This window comes from Ambystoma mexicanum, chromosome 9 (assembly GCF_040938575.1).
Source record: "Ambystoma mexicanum isolate Mex_15411 chromosome 9, UKY_AmexF1_1, whole genome shotgun sequence".
Classification (NCBI taxonomy): Eukaryota; Metazoa; Chordata; class Amphibia; order Caudata; family Ambystomatidae; genus Ambystoma; species Ambystoma mexicanum.
The window spans coordinates 1,502,437,285-1,502,461,834 of record NC_090931.1 but is presented as its reverse complement, the minus strand read 5'-3'; the positions used below and the strand labels follow the sequence as shown (position 1 = coordinate 1,502,461,834).

Here is a 24,550-nt window from a genome sequence, read left to right as displayed (position 1 = left end):
GTTGGCATGGTGCAGGTCATGGTTATTTTGGAGGTGGCAGTGTTGGTTGGGGTTAGGTAGTGAGTTGGCCTCTGGTGATTAATGAGTCAGCACATCACATGTTGTGATTAGTTAGTGAGTTGGCCCTTTGCAGGTTAGAGTTAGTAAGTTGACTAGTTGTTCATCATGGTTGAATTACAGATGATCCTGAGTTATTGCTGGTTGTCATCTGTCACTGACCCTATCTCTGTGTGTTGCTAATGTTCCTGTGTTGTTGAGTCATTGTTGGTTGTGATTGGTTTGTCAGTTGGCAAATTGCTTAGTGAGTGAGCTAACATGTTACGTGTCTTGGCCAACGTTCCTGGATTGATGAATTGCAGGCTGGGGAATATGTTGAGTTGGTGATTTGATGAGTCACACGTTGTACTTAGTGAATCAGTGATGCAATGCTGGTTGCGGTCCATTGGCAATCCATTAACTGTGTGTTACAGAACGTTTTCAGTTGTTGGATAAACTGAGTTTAGGCAGTGAGTGATCGCATCACAACTCAGAAGGGTTACAAGTCTGCTTGTGTGTTGGTTCACTGTTGCAACTTAGGTTAACTCATTCCTGTATGATACACAGTTGTGCATTGTCAGCCTTAGTGTTTTAATAAGGAAAGAGTGAAAGGATTAACAAGGAAAGACTGATATGATTAACAAGGAAAGAGTGATAGGTTTACATTTCATAGGGTGACGTCAAATTCTGTCCTTCTTTGCTACCACTTGAAATGATGGACAGGTGCAGGGAAATCAAATCTCATACTCTGATATACATATACAGGGTGATTGAATCTCCATGTATTTATCTTCTCCGATCAAACACTTTGAAGCTGCCTTCATCTGCGACCATTGATCGTATTCTGATAGACGTGTATATAGTGATCAAATCGCTGAGTATCTGACGTTCCTGAGTGATCTAGTATAGACTGATACTGGGAGATTGAATCCCAACACTCAATATGAGTTGGCCCTCAGCAGAACCTGTAAGAGTGGACATGTCTTGGTGTCTGCCGGCCCTGAGTCGAGTCTCGGAGCATTGTACAAGGTAATTGAATCCCTCTGTATCAGTTGCCCCTGAGTACTCTCTGATAGGGTGTTAAATCCATTAGTATCAGTAGACCATCAGTTTCTGTCAGTGTTTATCAAACTTGGCTAGGATTGTCTTGAATGAATATGTCTATAATTATCTGCTGTCCTTGAATAAACTCTAATAGCAATGTACAAGGTGATTGAGTCTCTATGTATCTGACACTCCTGGGTAAATGATACTAGACATGCACGCACATGGTGATTAAATCCGTCAGTACCGCCCAACCCCGAGTATTCTTTTATAAGAGAGTACAGAGTGATTGAGTATATCACTACCTCCCAGCACTGAGCAAACTCTGAAAAACAATACAGTGTGATTCAGGCCCTTAGTATTAGCAAACCCTGAGTAGATATTTAGTATCTGCAAGGGTTGATTAAACTCTGCTGAGAGTGTACAGGTTCATTGAACCTCTATTCCCCTGCTGGCCCGGAAGAAATTTACAGCTTGAGGGTGTCTCTGTTTATATGACAGCCCTGGGAAAACTAATAGACATGTACAGGGTGACTACATCTGCCAGTATCACTCTGCCCTGAGTATACCCTGATATGAGAGTATAGGCTTATTGAATATTTCAGTATCTGCCAGCCCTAAGTAGACTTTGGCAGGAATGTGTGGGGAATTCAATCCCTCTGTTTAACCCATCCCAGAGTAGACTCTGATAGCAGTGTGAATATCTGCTGGCTCTGATCAGATCCTGATAGACATGTACCATGTGATTGACTCTCTGTTTTCTGCTTACCCTTATTGAATGTGCACAAGTGATCAGATCTAAATCAGGCCAGTTAAATATTCGGGTGTTTGATGTGCATGTAAACAGCTAATCCTGGTCATTACTCATTCAGTTTTTTCCCCATAAAATTAATTGTGTCACAGGACATGAAATTATTTCATTTTGCAAAAAAGAGGAGGAAGCGTCTGATTGCAGTGATGAAAGAGACAGTAAGAGACGTCAAAGCCCCAGCAGACCAGCAGGTGAGGACATGTTGTGTAATTACTGGGAATCAGCAGTGTGCATTTACAAGAGGAGTTTTTATAGTCCTCTTCATTTGCGCCTGGCAGGAGCAGGCTTTACACAATATCCCTCATGATGCATGCCGTAGAATAACATTTAGCGATTGTATTTTTAACAGGACTTGGCATGAAAGCAACCCCTTGCAATGATGATCAGGACAGTAAAGGAAAACAAAGCCCCAGCCGGTCCACATGTGAGTAAAGAATGCATACTTACTGTGAATAAGGAGAGTGAAACGTTACTTGTAATCCCGTTTTTTAGGTTGAGACGCGTTCTTACAACAAAAATAGGATACAATGATTTGCAATTGTATCTTACTCTTCTAAAACATTTCTTTCCATTTGTATTTGGAATACTTTAAATGTAGTGCTGCAAAAATGTGGTGTCATATGTTGTCTCCACACTTAACAGGTAGATTTAACCTGAATCATGCTTAGTGTATTGGTCTCAATCGAAAAATCAAATGTAGGCCTTTCATGGTGTGCCTATAATGCAAGATTTGGGATTTCACACCAACGTGCTTGAAATTGCTGCTTCTAGCTCTACACCTAGGGCCTCATCACGAGTCTGGCTGTAACCCTTAAATGCGGCGGTAGCGCTATTACTGCCGCATTTAAGGGTCTGCCAGATCATGGCCCTGGGTCTGAGCTGGGGGGAAATCTGCTGCAAATTTGCCAATTTTCGGTGCTATTACCACTGGCGGGAAATCCGCCAGCGGTAATAGCGCAAATGTTCCCAATTGGGCCCAATGGGGAATGTAGAATTCCCGAATGGGCACAATGGGGAATGGGCACTAACCGTTCCGCCAAACCCGTGATCCGGCGCTAATAGCGCCGGGGGGTTTGGCGGTAGGGCTAATGGTGCCGGTGGTAATAGCGCCGGCGTTACCGCCCAACTCGTGATGAGGCCCCTAGTGTATTGTGTATTAACAAATAGAACTTCTCAAAAGACAGACAACGCTCCCTCGTATTCTCGCTAGGCACTCTCAAAATGCTAACAATGCTCCTTTGTATTCTCACTCAGAACTCTCAAAAGGCTAACAATGCACCTTTGTATTCTCACTTGGAACTTCTCAAAATGCGCTCCCTTGTATTCTCACTCAGAACTCTCAAAATGCTAATAGTGCTCATATTGTATTCTCACTGGGAACTCTAAAAATGCTAACAACTCTCCCTTGTATCCTGACTAGGAACTACTTTAAAATGATAACAATGCTCCCTCGTATTCTCATTCGGAACTCTCAAAATACTAATAATGCTCCTTTGTATTCTTACTCGGTACTCTCAAAATGCTAACAATGCTCCTTTGGATTCTCACTGGGAACTCTAAAAAAGCTAACAACGCTCCCTTGAATTCTCACTAGGAACGCTCAAAATCCTTTCCGTTGAATGCCTTTCCCAGCACCTCTTTGAATAAAGTTTATTATTAATAGCACACGTGTGCTTCTAAAAATACAATTAAAATAGAATTAGATACTATTTTTGGCTTGGCCTGCTTGCTCATAGCCATGTCTTCAGTTGCTGGCTCCAGTTTTTCAGCTTCCTTCTGATCAGCTAAGGTTCTTCAGATCATCTGGGCATCTCTCCTCTGCTCTGATAAGGTCTTCGGATCATCTGGCCATCGCTCCTCTGCTCTGCTAAGGTCTTAAGATCATCTGGGCATACATTCTCTGCTGTGCTGGGTCTTCAGGTCATCTGGGCATCAATCCTCTGCTCTGCTAAGGTGTTCAGATCATCTGGCCATCGCTCCTGCTCTGCTAAGGTCTTCACATCATCTGGCCATCGCTCCTCTCCTCTGCTAAGGTCTTCAGATCATTTGGCCATCGCTCCTCTCCTCTGCTAAGGTCTTCAGATCATCTGGCCATCGCTCCTCTGCTCTGCTAAGGTCTTCAGATCATCTGGCCGTAGCTCCTCTGTTTTGCTAAGGTCCTCAGATCATTTGGCCATCGCTCCTCTCCTCTGCTAAGGTCTTCAGATCATCCTGGCCATCACTCCTCTGCTCTGCTAAGGTCTTAAGATCCTCTGGCCATCGCTCCTCTGCTCTGCTAAGTTCTTCAGATCATCCTGGCCATCGCTCCTCTGCTCTGCTAAGGTCTTAAAATCCTGTGGCCATCACTCCTCTGCTCTGCTAAGGTCTTGAGATAATCTGGCCATTGCTCCTCTGCTCCACTAAGGACTTCAGATCATCTGGCCATCGCTCCTCTGCTCTGCTAATGTCTTCAGATCGTGTGGCCATCGCCCTTCTGCTCTGCTAAGGTCCTCAGATCATCTGCCTATCGCTCATCTCCTCTGCTGCGGTCTTCAGATCATCTGGCCATTGCTCCTCTGCTCTGCTAAGGTCCTCAGACCATCTGGCCATTGCTCCTCTGCTCTGCTAAGGTCCTCAGATCATGTGGCCATCGCTCCTCTCCTCTGCTAAGGTCTTTCAGATCATCTGGCCATCGCTCCTCTGCTCTGCTAAGGTCTTCAGATCATCTGGCCACAGCTCCTCTGTTTTGATAAGGTCCTCAGATCATCTGGCCATCGCTCCTCTCCTCTGCTAAGGTCTTCAGATCATCCTGGCCATCGTTCCTCTACTCGGGTCTTCAGATCATCTGGCCATCTCTCCTCTCCTCTGCTGCAGTCTTCAGATAATCTGGACATCACTCCTCTGCTCTGCTAAGGTCTTCAGATCATCTGGCCATCGCTCTTCTGCTTTAAGGGCTTCAGATCATCAGGCCATCACTCCTCTCCTCTGCTGCAGTCTTCAGATAATCTGGACATCACTCCTCTGCTCAGGTCTTCAGATCATCTAGCCATTGCTCCTCTGCTCTGCTAAAGTCTTCAGATCATCTGGCCATCACTCCTCTGCTCTGCTAAGGTCTTCAGATCATCTGGCCATCACTCCTCTGCTCTGCTAAGGTCTTCAGATCATCTGGCCATCACTCCTCTGCTCTGCTAAGGTCTTCAGATCATCTGGCCATCACTCCTCTGATCTGCTAAGGTCTTCAGATCATCTGGCCATCGCTCCTCTGCTCTGCTAAGATCTTCAGATCATCTGGCCATCGCTCCTCTGCTCTGCTAAGGTCTTCAGATCATCTGGCTATCTCTCCTCTGCTCTGCTAAGGTCTTCAGATCATCTGGCCATTGCTTCTCTGCTCTGCTAAGGACTCCAGATCATCTGGCCATCTCTCCTCTGCTCTGCTAAGGTCTTCACATCATCTGGCCATCGCTCCTGTGCTCTGCTAAGGACTTCACATAATCTGGCCATAGATCCTCTGCTCTGCTAAGGTCTTCACATCATCTGGTCATCGCTCATGTGCTCTGCAAAGGACTTCAGATCATCTGGCCATCTCTCCTCTCCTCTGCTCTGCTAAGGTCTTGACATCATCTGGCCATCGCTCCTGTGCTCTGCTAAGGTCTTCACATCATCTGGCCATAGATCCTCTGCTCTGCTAAGGTCTTCACATCATCTGGCCATCGCTCATGTGCTCTGCAAAGGACTTCAGATCATCTGGCCATCTCTCCTCTGCTCTGCTAAGGTCTTCACATCATCTGGCCATCGCTCCTGTGCTCTGCTAAGGTCTTCACATCATCTGGCCATCTCTCCTCTGCTCTGCTAAGGTCTTCACATCATCTGGCCATCGCTCCTGTGCTCTGCTAAGGACTTCACATCATCTGGCCATAGATCCTCTGCTCTGCTAAGGTCTTCACATCATCTGGCCATCGCTCATGTGCTCTGCAAAGGACTTCAGATCATCTGGCCATCTCTCCTCTCCTCTGCTCTGCTAAGGTCTTGACATCATCTGGCCATCGCTCCTGTGCTCTGCTAAGGTCTTCACATCATCTGGCCATAGATCCTCTGCTCTGCTAAGGTCTTCACATCATCTGGCCATCGCTCATGTGCTCTGCAAAGGACTTCAGATCATCTGGCCATCTCTCCTCTGCTCTGCTAAGGTCTTCACATCATCTGGCCATCGCTCCTGTGCTCTGCTAAGGTCTTCACATCATCTGGCCATAGATCCTCTGCTCTGCTAAGGTCTTCACATCATCTGGCCATCGCTCATGTGGTCTGCATGCCTGGCCGGCTTTGGGGAGGCATGTTGTCCTCCTTAGGTTCTTCTGAGGCTGCCCTCTTAACTTGTTCTTCACTTCCCTTTTTATATACTGTTATTGAAGCTCATTAATGTAATCACCAGTGCCTTACATTTCTTCATCTGTCACTGAAGTAGTTACCATAACTTTGTTTACCTATTGTTCATTTTTGTTTATAAAAAATGTCCATACATAATTGGGTCCTAATTGGCCTTGTATTACCTCATCAGACTCCTAATGTTATTCAGTCGCCTTGTCTCCTGTCTGTTATCTTATTTGATAAAACGTCTCTACATTTATTAGGTCCTAATTGCTCTCATATTACCTCATTAAATTCCTGGCACTATTTCAGTGTCCTGTTTGCTGTTAGTTATCTTATTTGATACACAAATATATCTATATTAATTGGAATCTTGTCCTTCCCTTTATCTATAATCCATGTCATATGTTTGATCTTGCTTTGGCCTAATAGGTCTATTAGATTAGATAAGGGACTTTTCCCAATCTGGGTTTTTCCTGACTGTGAGGCAGCAAAATTGCAAAATAACCTGTTGGGCCTTTTAATTAAGGAAAGTTAAAATTGTGGATTTTGATTTGCCTTTCTCCATACATCAGACCTTAATACACGTGTCTAACTGATGTTCTCAGTATGCAAGCTCTTTCTGAAGGCCTCATCACGAGTTGGGTGGTAGCCCTTAAATGCGGCAGTAACGCTATTACTCCTGAATTTAAGGGTCCGCCCAAACACGAGTATGGCATTGTGTACCCCCAGCTTTAAGCTGTGGGTAAATATGCTGGAAATATGCTGATTTTCAGTGCAATTACCGCACAGTAATACCACTGGCGATAATTGTGCTGAAAAGCACCCAATGGGGAATTATGGTTACCGCTCAACCCGTGATCCGGGGGTAATACCGTTGGACGGGTGGGCAGTAACACAAATACAGTTGGCCGGTTTCCCAGTCAGGATACCGCCCAACTCGTGATGAGGCCCAGAGTGTTTAAAAATGGTGTATGTGTGTGTACATTGAATGTACAGCTTTTTTGAGGCCGTGTGGTGGCACTTCAGTAATGACATGTATCTAGTGAATGCATAGTCCTGGGAGGATAGGTCAGGGGCCATAGGCTCGCCTTGGAAGAAGACGACACAAACCAATACAGGTTCGATCCCCGGGTCCGTGCTTAGAAGCCCCTGGGTATTAAGCGCATTATAAATAACCTATCATATATCATATCATAGGTTACTTGAGGCCTTGTTTTGGCGCTTTAGTAATGACATACATATCTAGTGAACGGATAGCTTACTTGAGGCCTTGTGTTGGCGCTATAGTCATGACATGTGCATCTAGTGAATGCATAGCTTACTTCGGGCCTTGTGTTGGTTCTTTAGTAATGACATACGTATCTAGTGAATGCATAGCTTACTTGAGGCCTTGTGTTGGCGCTATAGTCATGACATGTGCATCTAGTGAATGCATAGCTTACTTCGGGCCTTGTGTTGGTTCTTTAGTAATGACATACGTATCTAGTGAACGCATAGCTTACTTGAGGCCTTGTGTTGGCGCTATAGTCATGACATATGCATCTAGTGAATGCATAGCTTACTTGAGGCCTTGTGTTTGCGCTATAGTCATGACATGTACATCTAGTGAATGCATAGCTTACTTCGGGCCTTGTGTTGGTTCTTTAGTAATGACATACGTATCTAGTGAACGCATAGCTTACTTGAGGCCTTGTGTTGGCGCTATAGTCATGACATATGCATCTAGTGAATGCATAGCTTACTTGAGGCCTTGTGTTTGCGCTATAGTCATGACATATGCATCTAGTGAATGCATAGCTTACTTCAGGCTTTGTGTTGGCGCTATAGTAATGACATATGTACCTGAAGTGGATGCATTAGCTTGGTGTAAAGACTGGAGGGGGGTGTCTGTACTCCTGCTCTCTATATGGCAGAGGAGAGGCATAGAGGACCCCAGCCAAGATTCTCTATAAGGTAGCAATGGACGAGCAATCAAGGCCTAGCTTCTCAGGAGGTGCTGCAGGCTGGTTGTTAAGTACAGAGTAGTCCCTAAGCCCCCACAAAGGAATGTCCGCACACTGTATTAGTTAAAACAGTCTTTATATAATTAATATTCAAGGTTATATACACTATCACAATAACTCACTTTGTGCTCAGAAAATCTACAATGGCTAATATATACAGTTCTAAAGTGGTACCACAATTATTATCAGATCTCATTAAAGTGTATCAACTATACTCTTGTCAAATGTCACACAGATCAAGGAATAAAAGTAACCAACAGTAGATACAGGAGTAAAGCAGTTGATTAGAACAATTGGCAGAATATTGACCCCTACCAACTAGGCACAATTCTGTGTGGAGATCCCCCCCCCCCCACCTGGGCAACCTGTAAATAAAGATATATCGTACAAGCCCAGTCCATATATTGTTGAAAAGAGTCTTATTTCCTTCTAAAATAGTTCTACAACCCCAGCGTACCTGGAATAGCAGAGTTTGTCATCGTGTCATCGACGGATCCTTCTTGAGCGGCTCCCTTTAAGGCAGGAGCTACGGATCGTCGAGATCCCACGAGGAAAAAGGGGTGAACAACGACGGTGAGGCGGCAGCTTCGTTCCTAGCGGTGCTCGACCATGATGAAGCGTTGGCATCCTGCAAGGAAGAGGCGTGCGGGCACCTTGATGACTGTAGTTCAGGACTGCAAAGAGATTGAGAAGAACTGTGGCCCAGCAAGGGCGTCGAGTCGTCCAGCGTCTCTAAGGTCGTCAGGTGGCGGGAAACCCACCGGCGGATGATCCTTGGTGCGTCAGTGGCCTCGACTTTCCCCAGCGGGACAAAGCGGTCGACGGTGCAGGCGAGAAAGTCTTTGGATCAAATGTTACGTAGGCAAAGGGAGCACAGCGCTCCGGTCTGCGATGGCGGTCAGCGACGATTATGCACAACAGTGTCTGGGCGCTTCTCCTTGTGATTCCGCAGCAGTCCTCGTCTCCGGTCGGCAGCCTGTCGTAGGTTTGTCTACCAGGGAGCTTTGGCAAAGATCAGCTGGTGCACGATGGCCCCTCTCTGGGTCAGTCCTTGGAGACATAGCAGCTTTCAGATTGATGAGGTAGAGCAGCATCAAGACTTCTCTTCCAGTAGGGCTTCAATGTTAAGCTTCACTTTCAACTCCAGTTTCTCTTCAGCTTCTGAACACCAATTCTAGCAGTGAGAGGCCCCCAGATATACTAGTTGATCTCCCATGTATTCTGCTGGGTCACACTCGGGCAACCAATCGGTCAGAAGGGCATTCACGCAGGCAGGCATCCAATCAGGTCTCTAGTGGATTCAGGCCATTCACCTCTCTCCAGACACTCGCAACAATTTGTGTATTGGGACAAGTACCCAGCCATTCAACACTCCACACTGCATTCATACCAGTTTCGGGAAGGGCTGTCTCAGTCATTGTCAAACACCAGATACTAGACACCCACAACACAGAATGCGTATTTGTCACACTCTATTCACCCAGGTCCCACCCACAGGGTGTACCCACAACATACAGTCACTGGGAAGGCTCCAGCCAGTCTGGCCTGGAATTCACAACAACACCATATATAGAACTTCCACCCAACAGCCAGTCAGGGGGGAGGGACAGAGTCAGGGCTTCCCAGAACTTTGGGAAAACAAGGTAACGGGCAATAAAAAGCAAGAGGCGACAAGGGCCATCTTGTTTCCTATCAGGAATCAACTGATTCCAATGGCAGGGCCTGGATATCCCAAAATGGAGGATACTCGGAGCACCTGTCAAATTCAGCAAGGAGCAGCCACCAGCCCATAACCTGCTCTGTGGGCAACGCACAGGTGGCCAAAAACATACACTAGGGGCACAGGGTTATACCCCCCACCCATGGGTCTGTACACCAAACCAAAAGAGAGCTGCACCGCCAGGAGTCCCACATGAACACCTGCACGGAAAACACATGATAAAAGGCAGTAAAGGACAAGGATACAGAGGCCCTGTCCCTCTGAGGCATTTCCAGCATCACACTTGGTACATTAGAACCTATATAAGCTCTACTGTTCTGAACTGGCTCTGCCAGTCTATACATGAAAGTATGCATACTATAATTCATATGTATGCTGTACACAATTCATCACCCACTTGCCTAAGCCAACTGCTCCTGCTCCCTCCCGGCCTATTGATTAATGAGAATTGCAGAAATGAATCCTACTCTAATATCAAAGAAGATTGAGGTACCTGACAACCCCAACTCCAAAAAAGCTAAACAAGGAGAGAAGATGGATGAGAACTCAGGGAATGGAGATATGTATGCACTGCTTCTCCAGATTTCTCAAAATGTGAAAGATATGAAGGTTACTCTAAGTGAATTCTCCTCTCAGGTGGGTGACCTGGAAACAAGAGTCACCAAAGTGGAAGCAGAAAATACAACCAGAGGTTGTGGGGAGTTATAGGGCCTACAAGGAACTGAGATATGGGGTTACTGATCTGAAGAAGAGGAACCTGAGGTTGGAGGCTGATCAAAGGAATTTGAACCTGCGCTTACTGGGTGTGAGTGAAGCCTCTGCTTTGGACCAAAACCTTGATCAGAGAGTCAAAGGAGTGCTGGAGGCAACTTTGGGAAAAACATCCTAAAGGATATGGACATGGATTATTCCTTTAGAGCTGGCAAACTTGTCCAAGCCGGAAAATCAGGACAGATTATCATGGTGATGTCTAGAGTGAGTGCAAAGGAGAGGATTTTAAAAGCTGCAAGGGAGAAAGGAAAACTTCTACTGAATGGGGATCAATTGTCCATTTACCCAGACTTCCCTAAGGAGATTGTGGAAATGAGGAAGGCGTTCAAAGGTGCTAAAGCTTTGGCTCAAGAAAAAGGGATTAAAACGTTGCTGGTCAAGCCAGCAACACTGAAGATATTTTTTGGATCAGGTGTCAAAACCACTGAAGATGCGGTTGAAGCTGAAAAGTGGCTGAGGGTTGGGGATCTGAACTTTAATAATATTGCAGATTGATATGATGTATGAAGCTGTGAATATGTAGAAAGGTTAATTTTGTCTTTATTGACTTGTATTTTTATTAAAAATGTTGGGTGGTATATTTATTTGTATAGTCATCCGTGCTTTGTTTGTTTATGTTGCTGTAACGGTTTCCAGTTTCACTTGAGCATATGCTTGGTTTGGGTTTGGGTGCTTTGCTCTGCTGTAGTACGTGCTCAGCAGGTTTTCTGAAGGAGGTGGTGCTTGTTTTGCAGATGGGTTGCCGGGTGAGTCATGTGGTCTGGAATGGCGGCCGTGTGTCAACCTTCGGAGGTGGATGGGTCATCCTTGACGGTGACTTTGAGATGGATTGGCAGGTGAGGGTGATTTGTTGCTGGGGATGCACGCTTGAGGTAGGGCTGTGATAGGGCGCTGTGGGGCTTTCTCTCTCGGGGCCGTGGCACGCGTATGTTCTGACTGCGTGCCTTGTCGCGTGCCCTTGTGTTTTGGGTGCGCGGCGGGTGTGTGGGCTCGGGTGCGGGTGCATTGTGGTCGCGGGGGAGGGACTCATCTTTCGTTATTATATATCTCTGATGCGGCTTGCTTTATCCCGGATTGCTTGTGTGGAATCCCTTGTAGTTCGCATTTACATAGGCAGAATTTGATGCCTTTCTTTCTCCGGTAACAACCTGTAATCCATGAGCTCAATAAGGTTGTGGGAAATTACATCAAGGCAGAAATGCAGCGTTGGGAGAATACTGTACAGTGTCTGACCCGTGCATGCGTAACAGATGCTATTGTTGCACGCCCTTAACATTGGCCTAGGGCCAATTTTCTGTTCCACAATCTCCGGCTAAATGGGTTTAATTTCTGATTGTAAACCACACGTTTACGGAATAGCGAATTCTAGATGATGCTCATGGGGACTTTGAACGTTGCAATGCACCTTGCAGGACAGGATTTTTCGGGACACGTGGTGTTTCTGGGCTTCTTGAATGGCTGCATGTGTAACAGTTGTTCTTGTTACGCGCCCCTAACATGTTAAACTTACATGTATTTGGCGTGTGAGTGCAAACTTACTGTCAAGGCCGACAAACTCTCTGGGATGCCCAGCTATACAGTGCCTTTGGTCAATCTTAGCCGTCTGATATTGTGTTTTCTTGAAGTTAAACTGTGGGTGATGCGGAGAAGGTTGCATTATTGGGCCTGGGAATCCACTTGGGGGAGTGTAATGTCCGGGAATTGGTCTCTTTGGAACATGTAGCGCTGAGGTAAATTCTGTTGTCAAGGATTATATCTATAGGTATTGGTTGGATGGCAGGGTGTCTTTTCTCTCAATGGGACATACTGTGAGTTCTTTGGTAAGTGGGCTGTGTATGTAGACGTGTGTGAGGGGGGAAGAAGAGGATATGAGTGTAGCATTTTCACTTTTGGTTTTTTGGGAAAGCATTTCCCTGCATGTAGTTGCTCCCCCTGGACTACCGGGGTATCTGCGTTTAATGCTTAGCAAGATGAGCAGTCGGGCCGTCTGGTATAGTCATCGATTGGAGGTGTGAATGCCATTGGAAGGTTAAATAATGTAGCCAATTTCGAATTTCATTTATTAGGATTATTGGGATGCAGGGATGTAGGTACTTACTAACACACTGTAGATACATTTGCTCACCATTCTGACTATGATTCATGCTGATGGGTTTTGTGATGTTTTCATCCCTAACTTGATTGTTATGTTGATTGGTGGATTACTGTAGTTCATTGTTGATTACACTTTGGGGATGCAGGTTCTGTCTTGGCATGAGTTTGACTCACTAGAGGGGGGGTTGCTCCAAAGCGCTATGATGAATGAGATACAGGAATGTATTGATTTACTGAATGGTGCGCTAGATTGGACGGTATAGTATTTATGGGGGAGGAGAGGACAATGAGGTGCAATTGAAGTCATGCGCACTTGTCTGGGACCTATGGGCCTACAGCAGATGTGTTTTCGTCCAGATATGCCATGCTTGGAAGACGACAGTAATGTGGCAGAATAGATGGTTCTTTTCATATCGAACCGGGCTAATTTGGGTGATGTGTGGTATTTAGCTTTCTTGAATATGAGATATTGCATTTATTAAGGAATGATTTAAGTCGTGCTTTCAAAGAATGGAGACTTGTGAAATTGAGTGCTCGGGTTTGGTCTTCATTAAGGTCAAGCAGAATATTTAGCCTCACTTTTCATTTGACCAATTGTGGTCTGTGGCACCTTTTGGGGACTTCTCTATGACGACCTAAGGGATGGGGTGGGGTAGTCCCTTTCTGCGTATAGCTGGAAGGGATGTTCTGGAGGGTTGGGTGGTTCGAGCCCAGGAGTGTTTTTTCATTTTTTTATTTCATCTTTTACCTTGACTATGGGTTTAGGTAGTATTGCGTCTTGTGAATTCATCGCAAGGATTGGGAATCGAGACCTATTTATGTCTTACACTTTTCAGAGGAATTTCAGGGTGGTATCTTGGAATGTGAATGGTGCACATTGTGCTTTCAAAAGGAAGATGATTTTGAGTAAACTACAGGAGATGGGAGTGGATGTTGCGATGCTTCAGGTGACTCATCTGTTAGATGCGGATATAGATAAGTGGAAAAAGGAGTGGGTTGGTGATGTTTACGGTTCCTCTTTCACTACTAGTTCTAGGGCAGTGTGTATTCTTTTTAGAAGGAATCTACAGGTCACTGGAGTGAAGTGTGTGAAGGATGGAGATGGAAGGATTGTATGTGTCACTGCACATATTCAGGATTTTCCGTATTGTTTCTGCAATATATGTGCTCCGAATGGGGGTGATGGTAGCTTTAGCGCAAATGTTGCAGAATGTACATGCAGTTAATGTAATTGTGGGAGGGGACTTCAATGTTGTTCTGGAACCTGAACTTGATAAAAGTGTGGGGGGTGCTGACAGTGCCAATGATCTGAAAAGAACAGCATTGAAGAGGCTAATATCTGAATGGAACCTCTCAGATGTACGGAGATTGCAGAACCCTTCACTGAGACAATATACATTCTTGTCTGCAAGGCATAATGCTTACTCGAGAATTGACCTCCTTTTGACCTCTGGCCTCTGTACGCAATCGTTCCAAAGGTCAGACATCGGATCACTACTTATTTCGGATCATGCTCCGATCTCCATAGACTTACAATTGACCTTCCCTGTTCCTAAGTCTAACACCTGGCGGATGAATGTCACCCTCTTAGATGATGATGAAATTGTGGACAAGATAGTTCAAGAGGCGAGAGTCTTTATATCTGTGAATTGGACTGGTGAAGTCAGGGTGGAGTTTGTGTGGGAAGCCTTTAAATCATATATGCAAGGATTGCTGATTGGTTTGTCAAGCAAGAAGAAAAAAATGAGGGATGCAGAAATGAAAAAGCTTAATGAAGGCATTCAGGATCTCGAGAGAAGTAATATGCAAAACCTTTCAAGTGAGACTCTAGGAGTATTAAAGCTGAAAAAGCAGTGATTGGAAGATTTGTATTCTTCAAAGGCTGAGTGGTTGCTTTTTAGAACCAAGAGCAACCACTATGAAAAAGGTGAAAAATATGATCGGCTTCTTGCACATCGATTGAGGGTTATGGAAAATGGCAGATCTATCAATGCAGTGGAGAGACAGGATGGGGTGGTGACTTTTGATCCTGTGGAAATTAATACAGCGTTTCTGTCATACTACAAAACCCTGTACTCTTCAGAAACCGACTTATCTGAGCGTGCAATTTTTCAATTCATTGAGGACTGTCATCTGAAGAAAGTAAGTTCGGAATCTTTGGAGTATATGGAAAGAGATTTGTGCATGGAGGATCTCAGAATGGAAGCCTGTGCTTTGAATTCTGGGAAATGCCCAGGTCCAGATGGACTGCCAGCGGAACTTTTTAAAATTTTCCCGGAAGAGGTTTTTGAGTTAATGCTAGAAATGCTACGTGTCTCTTTGAGGAATGGATGCCTTCCAAGTTCAACAAGGCATGCTTCAATCTCTGTTTTTCTGAAGGAGGGACAAACACCGGTGAAAACTGGCAGCTATAGGCCGATTAGCTTACTGAAGACAGACAACAAGATTTTTGCCAAAGCATTAGCTTTCAGGATTGAAAATGCTCTGATGGATATAACAGATGTAAGTCAATCTGGGTTTGTGAAAGGAAGGCATGTTTCAGAAAATATGAGAAGACTGTTGCTGACTCTATATGAGAGCAAAGAGCGCCCAACAGATGTGGTGACGTTATCCTTGGATGCTGAGAAAGATTTCGATCGTATTGAATGGACATATCTTTTAAGTACATTGAAAGGCTTTGGATTTGGAGATAACATGATCAGATGGATTTGACTGCTGTATTCACAGCCAACTGCTTGTGTTCGGACTAATGGCATGAGCTCGGGCATTTTTGAGCTTGAGAGAGGCACGAGGCAGGGCTGTCCGCTGACATCAATGACATTTGTGATGTCATCTTTGATGTCCTGTGTGTTAGTCTTAGCAGTGCACGATGGCGGCGCGAGTTATGGTTGCTTAGATTACCATAACTGCCGAATTTCAAGAGTTTTTCGGTTTTACTTGGAACCATAACGTCCCTTTAACAAAGTTTTTTTCACTGAATTTCATAGGTTTTTAGTAGCGCAACTTAACCATAACCTCCCTTTAACAATGTTTTTTCACTGAATTTCATAGGTTTTTAGTAGCAAAACTTAACAATAATGACTTTGACTATATATATACATGTCATATGGAACTGACTAGATCTCTTCTTATGAACTTGATGTCCGCAAACTTATTTAATGTTCGCGGACATGTTCGGAGAACAGTACCACTACCTAAAAAATGTGAGGGGGGTCTGGGGGGGGTATGTTTGATTGTTATATCATAATATAAGAACAATTAACAAATTCAAAAAGTAGCACACAAACACATTATATATAGTAATACATAAGAAATGTAACCCATATATGTAACACACTAACCATTCATTTAAATACAATATGTTCTGAAATGGAATATACCACAAGAACATAAATTGGCTTCCAACATAATTACCTCACAGACACAACAGAACTGAGAACAAGACCAGACCCACTGAATACATAGGACTTATCTTACCAGAAATAGTAAGTGTACTTCATTTTACTCATATATTTATAAACTTTCTGTATTAGATTAAAAAATATATTATCTTTTCTTTTTTTACTCTGGAATGGCTGGAGGACAGTTTCCCACATGAAGAAATGTCACAAGATAGTGAAACTAATGGTAAACACTTTATAATATAAACCATTTAAATATTATTATTTTGTATACATTTAACATATATATATATTTTTTATAGAGAGCATAACAAAATAGAAACTACCTCTGAATAAGCTGTTATGGAAAACACGCTTGACAACATAAAAGAAAAAATGATTTACTGTTGACCAATTTTAATAATTTGAAAACTTTTGTTGAAGATCATTTTAAAACAAAAACGTCATACCATTGCCCCACATGTACTTGTCCCTCCTCACCATATCCCAGTCAATTATCCCCAAACCCTCTACATAATCCAAAACGTTTTGATGAGATTTCCATCCCTTCCTCACCTAATACCAATCATGTTGAAACCCCAAATTCTTCTGTTTTTGTTTCTGTTTCTGCCTCACCTTCTCTGTCATAAAGTATTAATATATGTTAAATAAAGTTTAATTTTTATATTGTATTGTGAATAGTTTCCGTTTTTTTTAAAAAAACAATAAAAGTGTCTGCGGTCAGTGCAAGTGTTCTGAAATGTTCGTACATAAACGAAAATGGAGGTGTCCTGAAGAACACCACACCTGTTCGTACTGTTCGCTAGCAAGTTGAAACTGTTCTAAGAACACACGTGCTGTCCTGAAATGTTCGTAAAGAAACAAAAATTAAAGTGTTCTAAAGAACACTATATCTGTCTGTAATGTTCGCTATCAACTTAAAACTGTCCTAAGAACACAATTGGTGTCCTGAAATGTTCGTAAATAAACAAAAATGATGTGTCCTGAACAACAGTACAACTGTTCGTAGTGTTCGCTACCCAATTGAAAGTGTTCTAAGAACACAATTGGTGTCCTGAAATGTTCGTACATAAACTAAATTACACGTGTCCTGAAGAACACTATATCTGTCCTTACTGTTCGCTACCAAGTTTAAACTGTTCTAAGAACACACGCGGTGTCCTGAAATGTTCGTTTCACGTGTGACGCACTTTTAATTACGTCAGAACCCGAACAGTGTCCGTAGGACATCAATGCGCATGCGCTAACCAATCTCCGTGCACTTGGTGTCCTGCGGACAGGCGCTTCCTTCGCACACTACTTTGCAAACAGATCATATGACCGCGCCCACGCTCATCGTGTGTCCTGAAATGCGGACACTGTTCGTGTCCCCGAACAATTTAAAAGTACATTTTCAGTTAATCCATAATATTTTTCAATAAAATCTCACCATGCCACAAGTCCCACATAGCAATCTTGAGTTTCTATATACCTTTTGAAACTTTCCGATCCTTTTTTTGTGTTCGATCTGTCCGCGCACAGTGCGCATGTCCGCGTACCGCGCACAAACACCCCTATAAAAGACCACGCCCAAGAGGTTATTCCCATTGTGTTTCTGGCTATTCTTCATAACACAGTGATGTTTGCTGCCACCTGCAGACTACACCATCATCGACATGGCATCCTTGGCTGCTGAACTGCCACTTGGTGCTGCACCTGTTTCAGCACCACCACCACCCCCTCCACCACCACCACTTCCTCAAGGGCCTGAAGAGGGGAACAGGACTGAGGATGCGGAGGAGGAAGAAGAGGATGATGAGAATGAGATACAGGAAATCCCTACTACCCGCACTAGGCGTGAGTCTTGGGTGTGGCGGTTATTTACCATTCATGGGAATGGTCCTAAGGCTCGTGCGAACCATGTTACCTGCAATGAGTGCAAAATGATACTCAGTAGCGGGAAGCACGGTAGCTACAGCTTTGGGACCACTACTATGAAGCGACACCTGAGGTCATTTCACTCTGGGGCTATTCGCAGGGTTGTACCTTGCGAAGAACGTAGCAGGTTGATTTCCTCTACTTCATCCTCTGTTTCTGATCCTGTCACCACAAGGACCACCTCTGTGGGACAGCGTCTTTCTCAAGCTGCCTCACAGGCCATACAGAATGCTGATGACCCTTACCTTTCGAGGGTCACAGTTGTATGTATGTACTGTGACACAGTACTCTGCAGGGGGGAGCGACTTCGGAGTGCTTTTGAGACTATCGTCTCAGAGCACGAGAAGACCTGCTCACTACCCAAATAAAACCCACTCTACATCTTCCTCTCTCAGCTCGCCCTTTCTTATCCCTGTGGTTGGTGTCCCCCTCTTTACCCTACTTTACCCTCCTCTCCTAGTGTGTCGTGTCTGAAAAACCAAAAAAAATACAAAATTACAAAAATCCCCAAAAAATATGGCTCTTTTCAGAGCCGCCTTTCCCAGTTAAAAAATAGAAGTGAAAATAAATGAAGCAGGGCTCTTTGTATTTTTTAGAAGTCCGCGAACAGTTCGCGAACATTAAAAAAATTGGGTTACTACTCCATCACAAACATTGTAATTTTCTCTGGAAAGAAGTGGTGGCTCTGAAAAGAGCCTTTGGGTGGTGTTTGTAAGTCAAAAATTGTAAATGCTTAACATCTACTTCAAAATCATTGTTGTAATTCCAAAAAAGGTCGCAATGCATTTTGTACATTTCTCAGAAAAATCTGATTGCCAGCATAAGTAAGATGGACTCCATCTCTGCGAAAAATGTATGTACTACAAAACATAATATTTTCATTGTGAAAAGAAGACATGCCAAAATCTCTTAGAAAGCCACAAACAGCCTTATTAACATTGCGCCTTGCTTTTTCCATTTGTGGACCAAATGAAGAAGAACGAAGCCACATTTGTCTTTGCGCAATCCGTGAAAATATCACTTGAGAATTAGGAAACATGTCCATAACCTTCCTCAGTCCTTCTTTCATAGCAAATTGCAAAAAAATTCCAGTCACATGCCCTAAACTGTTCCCTCCACAATGAATTACAATTCTGTCTGGATCTTGCTCTGTCTCCAAAGTAGCACAGAGAGGTAGCAAATACAACCACTTCATTCCACATACTCCATGCCAGTGTACTTCCACATGTGGGAATCCAAGATCTACAGGTACTCCACAGCTTTCTGCATGCACCTTCAACCAGTGTATCCACGAATCTCCTAAAATCCAAACGATCTGTTTTCTGAAACACACAGCCATAGCTATCTTTTGTTCTCTCAGCAAAAAGAGTATCTCAGAAAATCTCTCCTGGCACAACACACCCACCAAACTTTCCTGACCAATCCCTTTCAGTGCTTATTCTCATTTGCATGACTTCTGAACCCAAAAATCCCCGGATGTAACTCCTGATGTCCGGGAACTAACGCCATGTCTGCGGACATATCGTAACATGAACAGCCCTTCTACCATTTCCACTACACTCTCTCTGCCATTCCCTCATTGGATGTACCTCAAAAATCACATGACCATGCACAATCACATTCAAGACCTCTACATCTAACTGCATCATCATAGATCAGCACTGCAAATGCACTCTGAATCTCTCTGAGTACAAGTGTCATATCATTGGCAAGCAGCATCTACCACAAATACTGTACAAGCCTTCAAGATTTCTACTTGCAGCTCCATGCATATCCGTATGCATGAACACAAACTTCAGGCATGCATATTTTCTGTATAGTAGATGACATAGCTCTCAAACATTTTTGTTTTACAGGCGGGTGAAATCACCCGATTTTGTTTTTAGCGGGTGAGACGCCCATTGGAATGAATGGGCGTGCAGGAGGCTTGGCGGGTGAGTCTGCCCTTTACAAGGCGTGTGACACCCGCCAAAAGCGTGTGAGTTGAGAGCTATGGTAGATGAACACATTTTCAAACAGACTTTTACCTTGTAAAATCTGTAAAATGAATTTACTGTACTTTTTTTCAATTTCCTAAAATCAACTACCACTTATACACCTTTATACTTTTTACTTTCTTTATACACACACTCAAATCATGTTAAACTAACATTTTTTAAATGAAATATATAGACTACATATATTAAAAAAAAATTGCATGCAAACACAATCTATGTTTAAACCTTTATAAAAATACTTATACAATTTCATATTTTTTGTTTTTATTTATTTATTTACTTAATTACTTTAAATTAGACATGACATTGAGGCGCTATTACCTAGAACAGTTTACTTACAGAAATAGTGGTATTCACTAATATATTATAAATTTCACAAGACATAGTAAAGATATTTTATTTTTGCTACAGTTAGTCATTCAATACAATTTGTTCATTAAGAACATATCATATGTACTGAACTGATGCAATGTATCTTATGTAAATAAATTATTTTAATGGTTTTACAGAAGGCATTGAGGATTTCAATTAAAAAAATCAATATCTAAATTAAAAACAGTGCTATATACAAACAAAGTTACTAATTTGAAACTTTTACAGTTGCAGTGAAGACCAGTTTCCTGAAAAGAAGCAGCCAAATTCAAAGAAGAAAGAAAAACTAAGAAGTTACCTGCTAATTTAAAAACAAAAGTAAGTAAAATATCACCATATTATTAATCAAATATACTATAACATTAATACCAGCTATTTTGGTTTCTTAAAATAGAGATTTTGTACCATTTTGTCCAAAAATTTCCATGTCGTAAACAGCGATTTACAACCAGAATGGCCCACACATTTCTATTTTTGGACTCACAAATTAGCCAACTGAACCACTACAATTTTCATATTATAGAACAAACAACTGTTTTAATTGTATACATTACATTTACTATTTGTACTTTTCCACACCACTAGCTTACTTTTTTTGTCACCTGAACCCCAGTTTAGTGACACATACATTCAAGAATACCTATCCCTACTAGTTTTAGTTCCCAATGCACAATCACACACCATTACATACATCTTTATCATCTTACTGAAACACTCATGCACACAGCACACATACATTCCAGAACACCCCAACCCATATCTTCTTTATTTTTTTCAACAGACCCTAAAGAATGCCTACCAAAAGACAACTCCGTAGAAAGCAACGCAAAATTAGAGCAAATGAAAATAAAGGTGTCCAACATAAGCATCCATCTCTAGCAGAATTTGTAAAAAAAAATTGAAACAAAACATCTAATACAATCATTTAGTGAAACACAAGAAGTTTCAAGTACAACAACTTCGCTTCCTCTATCAAAATGTAAAACAAACCAAAAAACAATTAACAGAAAATCAGCTATCAGTACAGATAAAACTACTTCTTCAAATTCTAATATAGTGCAAAGTAAGCATACCAAGAAAAGTATTTTAGCCAAAATATACAGTTGCAAAGTCCTTCAAAATCTTATAAAAACAGGAGAGAAATCAGGTTCAAAGCTTAAAACCTATCGTAGGAAATTAATCTTAGAAGCATTGATGGACAGTACAATTCTTCTCAAAAGAAATGTATTTATTTTACTGTTAAACAAAATGAAACCACTAACAAAACTAATAACTAAATTACAAAAAAGACTTCTCAATAAGAGAAATGTCAACAGAAAGAACTTCTTAAGTATCTGCGGAGGTGAATGGAATCACACTACGAGCACAGAACCATATTTTAATGAAGAAGCGTACAAACAAAAGCAAACAAATACAATTGCCATAAATAGCAGTGGTCGAGGTTATGAAAAAGTGAATAATACCATAATGGAACAAGAAGTACTCCTTACAAAAATATGCCCTGAAAACTTAAAATTACCCCTTCATTCAACTGAATCAGAACGTCTAGTGTACAAATGGCCATGCACGTCAATGTGTAACATTCCCAAACAATGTTTCAAATCTTTACACCAATTCCTCAATAAATATGTAAAAAGCAAAGACAAAATCACAATTAAATTACTGCAAAATATAGATACCTGTCCAGTGCGCAAGTACACAGGACTACAAGGACATTCATTGGCCTGCATTACAGGACCTACTTGTAAAACCACTTTCCATGATATCAAAAGGATATCAACACATCATTCAACTATAAGAAATCTAGTCTATAAACTGTACTATGCTAAAAGTCCTGCTTTAGCACTAGCAAAGTTAAATAACATCTTTCTACATGGTACAGCAAAAGACCTACTTGAAGAAATTCACTATATCCAGAAAAAATATTTTGGAAGTGAAAGCCATTTACAGAATGAAATAGCTTTAAACCAATTAAGCAACAATTCTACACATGGCAACATTTTGCTAAACACATACAAAAAAGAAATACTAAAATTTAAAAGTACATCAGCTGAAGTACCAAACCATGTATGTGTATGTTGCCGTAGAATTTTTTATAAAAGTAACACAACAACTGTGGACCTATCATACAAAATAGAAGACAATGAAGATTCTAAATGGTTTGAATTAGCTGTCTACCTTCTAGCAGAAAACAAATATGAAATAACTGAGGCCTTAATACTTTGCAGTTATTGCACTACAAAACTTGACAACAACCAAACTCCTTCACGTTCTATCACAAATAATTTGGAATTATACCCAGTACCAAAACCTCTACAACAACTTAATTTATATGAGAGCATCATAATTCAAACAGTACACCCATTTCAAGCAATAATACGCCTTCAACCAAAAACAGCAAAATTACCTCGCTCTGAATTGGTAAAAGGCATTCGTGGAAAAGTAGTTTATTTACCATTGAATCTAAAAGAAAATGTGCATACTCTAGGAGTGCAACGTCCAATGCAGCAATCTTTAATTATATTAGTAAATGGAGTACCTACAAAAGACAAAAAAATATGGCAACAGCTGGTAGATTTATATAAAGTTAGACAAGCCTTCCAATATCTTAAAGAGAATAATGAATATTACAAAGAAATTAATATTGAAGAAAACTTGAAACATACAACTGAAATAATTCAAGAAACACAAGAAGCTGGTCAATTTGAGCTACTAGATCCTGTTACAATATCAAATACTTTAGACCAGTATACAATTCATCCTTTGCACTGTAATGACACCGTACAAAATGTACTGGAAACTTACCAAATGCGTCAAACAAAAGGATCGCCAATCAGTATATGGGAAAAAAGTATAGAAGCACGTGCTTTTCCTCTACTCTTTCCAACTGGCAAAGGAGGAAGGTATGATGATAGACCTATTCAAATATCAGCTTCAGAATACCGCTCATTACGGTCCCTGAAGATCCCAGATTTAGACAAAATGTGGAATACATATTCCACCTACTCTTTGAAAGTGAACTAGCAACTTTATGTTACGGATTTGCACACATTAAAATCAGGATCACACTTTCAAAATATGACAGCTACACAATTATTAGAGAAAGTGCAACAAAAGGATGAGGTTTTACAATCAAATATTACAAATCTATTGGCAAATATGCGTGGTACTAAAGAGTACTGGTTTCGACGTCATGGAGATGTACGTTGTATGATCAGAAACCTTGGCCCACCGACTTGGTTTGTTACATTAAGTTGTGCAGAATATGCATGGGAAGATTTACATGATTTCCTACGCATATCAAATAAAAACAAAACAAACATAGATATTCTAACACCTGGAGAACTTTGTTCTTTGGATCCTGTTAATGTTTCAAGATATTTTCACCATCGCTTCATTGCTATGCTACATTTTATTTGTAATAAAACTGTTCCTCCCCTTGGAGAAGTGCACACTTCTTTTGGAGAAATGAACACCAAGCCAGAGGAGCACCACATATCCACATGCTTTTATGGATTAAAGATGCTCCTAAATTTGGTCAAGACAGTGATGCCACTGTTTTACAGTTTATTGAAAAATATGTCACTTGTGAAATTCCATCAGAAGCCACAAATAGTGATCTTTGTGCACAAAGTTTACAATTTCAAAGACACAAATGTGGAAAATATTGTCGTCGCAAATACAAAAACAAAGGCAAATACTACACCAAATGCCGATTTGGTTTCCCTAGACCAGTTACAAATACAGGTCAAGTAAACAACCTCATGTCTTCAGTTAGACATACTGTTAAAGGAAAGTCACCTAAAAATACATATTGCATAAAAAGAAAAGAAGAAGAAAAATATATCAATGATTATAATGCAATCATTGCCCACTTATGGAATGCAAACATAGATGTGCAGTACATTGCAGACAATTCTACTGCAGTTGCACGATATGTCACAGCATACTTAACTAAAGCAGAAAAGACAGAGCTCCAAGACCTCTGGAATGACCTGTCATCAGATAAAACAGTATCTCAGAAATTATACAGCTTG

The 24,550-nt window shown here is 41.9% G+C and overlaps 1 protein-coding gene across 2 annotated transcripts in view; it reads left to right on the top strand.

The window, feature by feature from the left end:
* The window catches only part of LOC138489329 (oocyte zinc finger protein XlCOF6-like), a 111,917-nt gene that overhangs the window by 41,750 nt on the left and 45,617 nt on the right, over window positions 1-24,550 (top strand). For both annotated transcript variants that reach the window (XM_069617029.1, XM_069617028.1), the window contains 2 exons: window positions 1,984-2,082; window positions 2,241-2,315. In XM_069617029.1, the coding sequence (XP_069473130.1) occupies window positions 1,984-2,082; window positions 2,241-2,315 (174 nt within the window). The remainder of the gene's footprint in view (window positions 1-1,983; window positions 2,083-2,240; window positions 2,316-24,550) is intronic.